Here is a 5,736-nt window from a genome sequence, read left to right on the forward strand (position 1 = left end):
TCCCCTGCCACACTCCCCTTTCAGCCGCCCATACTGCTCCCCCTTCTCCTTCACCCGCCGTACCCCCTCCCCCCCTCCCCCCTCCCCCCACCCCCCCGCCACCCTTTCGCCTGCACTGCTGCCTGCCCTTCCCCTTTCGCGCTGCCGCCCACTGCCTTCTCCTTCCCCCTTCGTGTCACGTCCGCCGCCGCCTTCCCCTTCATTGCTTGCGAATTTGTTGTTTATTTTCAAGCTTTTAACATGGTTCGCACACATCCATTTTGTTTATTTTCTCTTATTTTGTATATTAATTTAAGCCACTGTTTTTAATTTCTAGCATGTTGATAATGTTGGTATTGGTAATGTTTAATTTCTAGCATGTTGGTAATCTAATGTGAATTATGAATTATGGATTGTGGATGTTATAGTGGATTGAGTTTTTTTTCCTTTTAATTCTTAAGGTTATGGATTACTTAATTTACTATAATAGATGTTACAATTTCTGCAATTTGGTGGATTATTGTGAATTGTGGATTATGGATGTTACAACTTATGCAATTTGGTGGATTATTGTCATTTAGCATCTATCTCATTTGTTGTTTTGACGTTATAATTTCTGCAATTTGGTGGATTGTGGATGTTATTGTGAATTGTGGAATATGGATATTACATGTAATTAATATTATGGATGTTATTGTTAATTTACTATGATGTTTGTATCCCTATACTCTATACCCCTAAAACACTTTGGTTTTCAAGGGGAAAAAAAATGGATCACTTTTACTTATTACTTAATTTTGGACTTAGTTTAGAGGCAAAAAAATCAATAACATTAAGGGCAAAAAAAAGTCAAATCACCTATTAGAAATTATTTTAAATTTTAAATTCTCCGAACAAACTTGGAATTGTTTATTAAATTAATCAAAATTCATGCTTAATAAAAACTATGTACTTTGTCCTCTAATCCAGGTTATTGTTTTGGATTACAAGTTGGTCAGAAAAGATTTATTTTTAAGGATGAATAAAGAATTGATTAAACTAAGGAATAAGTTATCAATGGAGTATAGAGAAGGAGTATCCCAGTTTTTAGATATGGCGAAGTTTCATGTTAATGATTCCGGACGAATAAGATGTCCATGCAAGAATTGTATGAATTCAATTTGGAAAAAAATAGATATCGTGGAACGACATCAATTAACATATGGAATATCTCCCTCATACTTTGAATGGGTATATTATGGAGAGCCAGTAAACTTATCTAGAGGTTTTGAAAGTCATACAACTCATTCAATACAGAATGTTGAAGTAGATAGCATAGAAGATAATGTTGTCAAAGAAAATGAGATGTTGAATCTTATAAACTTTTTACAAGTTTCAATTGAAAACGAAGATGCAAATAAAGAAGGGATTTAGAACGAAATGTCCTTTACTGGTCAAGAAAGAGATACCAAAAACTTATTCGAGGATTTAATGGCCGAAACACGTAATGAATTATACCCTAGTTGTTCGCTATTTTCGTCCTTGAACTTTTTATTGAAGTCGATGCATATCAAAGTTCTTAATGACTGGAGTAACAAATCGTTTGACATGTTACTGGAATTGTTAAAAGCAACGTTTTCAGCTGGCACCGCTATACCTACTTCCTTTTATGAAGCCAAGCGAAAATTACGTGATTTAAGCCTAGGTTATGAGTCTATTCATGCATGCAAATATGATTGTATATTGTATTGGACTAAGGAAAGAAAACGAATTCTAAACTGAACTAAGAAAAGTATTTTTTTTCCAACTTCCATATTGGTCCAGACTATTGTTACGACATAAATTGGATGTAATGCATATTGAAAAAGACATATGCGACAATTTGGTGGGCACATTGTTAAATATTGAAGGAAAGACAAAGGAAACAACAAACGCTCGATTAGACTTACAAAATTTGAAGATAAGAAAGGACCTACACTTGATATAGGTCGATAACAGATTTGTAAAACCACATGCAGCGTACACATTAACTAATGGTGAATGAATTTCGTTTCGTAAGTATTTGAAATTAGTGAAATTTTCTGATGGATTCGTGTCTAACATATCACGATATGTGAATGACAAATATGGAAAAATATCGAGGCTGAAAACACACGACTGTCATGTGTTGCTTCATAGACTACTCTCTATTGGTATTCGAGCATACCTACCGAAGAACGTATCCATTGCTATTGTTGAATTGTGTACATTCTTTCGCAACTTATGTGCAAAGATAATATGTGTAAGTGATTTGAGCAGACTACAAGTAGACATCATAGTCATATTTTGTAAGTTGGAGAAAATATTCTCGCCTACCTTCTTCGATGTAATGGTACACCTTATAGTTCATCTCCCATATGAAACCAAAGTTGTGGGTCCAGTTAGTTACAGTTGGATGTATCCTATTGAAAGAAGTTTACAAACACTAAAAATTTGTATGGAACAAAGTACATCCCGAGGGGTCTATAGCGGAAACATATGTAATGAATGAATCATAGAACTTCTGCTCGCGATATCTAAGTGGGATTGAAACGAGATTCAATAGAGATGGACGAAATGATGATAACATTCCCGATCATGAGATATTTGGTGAATTTGAATTATTTAGGCAGAGGTACGACCATTAGAGGCGTCAACTTTACGGACGCTATCAACAGAGGAAAAGCGTATCGCACATTGGTACATTCTCAACAATTGTAAAGAAATAACAGACTATCGCAAATACGTTTCAAATTTTATAAATTTCTAACTTCTAGGGTAAATCCTTTGATATAACTTTCAAATGATCAATTTTATAGGCAACACTTGAGGTTAATTCGTCATGAAGCTCAAAATGCCTCTGACTTATATATAAGACATCAACACAAATTTCCCGATTGGTTCAAATTTCAAGTATACATATTATTGAAATTTGAGAGATGATTCATTTTTTGTAGTCATTTTTAATGTATAATTAATTATCAAGTTCTACAACGGCGCAAGAGAGAAGATATCCCTGATGATTTCTTTTCACTTGCAATGGGACCTTCATCTGAGGTGCGCTCTTACAATGGATGCATTGTTAATGGGGTACAGTTTCACACTGTAGAGCGTGATAATCGTCGAGCTACACAAAATAGTGGAGTCCGTGGCCGGGGAGATCAGTGGGAACGGAAGTGTGGATAAAATTTCTATGGTGTTGTAGATGAACTATTAGATTTTCAATATGCGAACAGAAGACGTACTTTTTTTTTTTTTGTTGAAGTGTAGATGGTTTGACATGGATAACAACAAAAGTAATAGGACACATGTGGATTTACGATACAAATCGATCAATACATCACACTTTTGGTATGTTGATGAGCCTTTCATCTTTGCTATCCAAGCACAACAAGTCTTTTACATTGATGACATCAAATATGGTAGCAATTGGAAAGTTTTTCAAGTAGTCCAAAATAAGTGAATATGTGATGTACCAGAAGTGGATGATGTTGAAAATGCACAGCTAGATTTACTAAAAATTGTCGGTGGAGTCCGAATGGATGAAACCATTGAGGAGGTTACTTTATGTAGAGTTGACGTTGATCCTATAGTTGTGGAAAGATCAATTATTGGACATGGCGATGACGACTTCATAAACGATGATGATGAAGAACAATTATCTCCCAATAACAGGTCAAGTGCTGATGAATAATTTGATTTAGATTACGATGATGAGTAATCATGTATCTATTAAATTTTCTTTTTCTATGTTTACATGTATTTCATAATAATTTAATATTGTTTTGTCTTTTTTATGTTTGTATAGATAAAATGTCAACCCCTAATAGGCAATAGAAGGCTGATGAAGAATTCTAGGAGATATATCTAGGCAACACGGGATCTTCTGTGAGTGACACTTCAGGTTAGTATATTTTGAAATATATTCTGTTAACTGAAATACATCATAAATTGTTTTAAATTTTTTTATTCCTCAGATAGTAGCTCAGCATCCACTTGGAGGAAACGCGAGAATTTGCTGAACATCAAGTTGGAAAAATACATCCAAAAACATGGCAGAATTATAATCATGATAAATGAAGGGGAGATAAAGCCGATTTCTCAATATTCGGTACGATTTAGTAATGAAATTGGTGTCGCTGTGAGATTTGCATTTCCAGTACGATGTCATACTTTTGCTGAGGTTCCAAACGAGTTTATAGAATTGGCTAAGAGTCAATTGTTGGTAAGTAATTATAAGTTTATTCTTTTAGAGTCAATTATAGACTAAGAGTCATGAACATCATATATGCTAATTCTTCCTTCATTCTTTTGTAGCCTCATTTCGTAGTTGATCTGTCCAGTCAAAGATTTAACCATTTTATAGAACATCAAATGCAAAACTCCTTCAAAGAATTTAGAGCATATTTGCACATACATTACAGGAAATGTGGAGATCCTCAGCAAACACATGCCAACTTGCCTAGGTGGCTTAAAAATAGGCCAGAAGATTGGTATTTTTTGTGTGACTGCTTCGAGAGTAAAACATTTCAGGTTAAAATAATTTAGGGCATGTATCATTTACTGCATTTACTATTATAGAATATTTGTTATTTATTTTTTTGTTGAAATGTAGGAAATGTCAAAGACGAATAGGAAGAATAGAGAGAAATTACCGTTTGACCACGTAGGCGGATCGAAGTCATTCCTGCAAATTCAGGCAGAGTTGCAGGTAAAGGAAGGTCGAGAAATAGGAGGTGTTGACCTATTTAGGGAAACACACTCTAAAGTTGGCAAGTTTGTGAACGAGGTAGCTGAAAATGCACATGTAACATTTTTTGTTTTACTTTCGTGTTGTTTTTCAAATCTAACTTCAGTCGCTCATATTTACACATTTAATTAATATGTCTAGAATCAAATGTTAGAATTACAATCCAATCCCACTCTAGAAGGTTCTCAACCACTAACATGGGATGAAATCTGCGAGACGATTTTGGGAAGACGACCCAGATATTCAAAAGGCCTAGGTTGGGACCCTAAACCTAAGTCAAGAAGGAGTAGCAGCTCATCGAGTTCGTCATCTACTCAAGGAACGGAGAGGGGGATGAAGGAATTGAGAGCCAGTTTCGAATAGTCTCAGTCGAGGATTAAGGAACTTGAAGACGTTAAAAAACAAATGAAAGAGGATCATGCAAGACAAATGGAAGAATGAAAAAAAATGATTGAAGACATGATACGATCACAGAGAGGAGGCCCATCGAATTAGGTATGATTACTACATTATTTAGTTGTCTAATATGTTACTATCCTGCAGTTATGGTAGCAAAGTAGTTATGTTTTAAGTAGCTTTATGATAAAGAATTGTTGGCTATCCTGCAGTTATGGTAGCCAAACAACTGGATTTTGATGTTCTTTTTGTCATTTTGTCATTTTGTCCTTTTTGTGTGTTTATGAATGTTTATGAAGTTCTAATGTGTGGTTAGAGGGGGGTGAGATTGGGGGAGAAAGTTTGAGTTTTATGTGTGTTCGTTCTTGTTTATGAAGTTTGAATATGTTGTGGGGGTGCGTAGAGTTTGGTTGTAATCATTTTGGAGTTGAATTTGTTGGTTTTTGTGTGTTTTTTTGATATTCGGGAGGTTTCATGTTTGTCGTGGGGGGTGGGTAGAGTTTTATTATACTCGTTTTGTCGTTGAACTTAAAGTTTTTGTGTGTTTATGAATGTTTACGAAAATCTAATGTATTGTGGGGGGTGGGTTGAGATTGGTTTAGATATTTTTGGAG

General features: G+C 35.0%; 1 protein-coding gene across 1 annotated transcript; it reads left to right on the top strand.

Annotated features, from left to right (window-relative positions):
* The first annotated feature begins 4,045 nt into the window (after positions 1–4,045).
* LOC150035033 (uncharacterized) lies at positions 4,046–5,089 on the top strand. Its single transcript, XM_090315208.1, has 4 exons — positions 4,046–4,201; positions 4,294–4,509; positions 4,592–4,783; positions 4,868–5,089. Exons 1-4 carry the CDS (start codon positions 4,046–4,048, stop codon positions 5,087–5,089), a joined length of 786 nt encoding a protein of 261 aa, XP_090171334.1.
* Positions 5,090–5,736: the final 647 nt, after the last annotated feature.

Source organism: Benincasa hispida, chromosome 7, assembly GCF_027475165.1.
Source record: "Benincasa hispida cultivar pf3 chromosome 7, pf3_genome.v1.1, whole genome shotgun sequence".
Taxonomy (NCBI): Eukaryota; Viridiplantae; Streptophyta; class Magnoliopsida; order Cucurbitales; family Cucurbitaceae; genus Benincasa; species Benincasa hispida.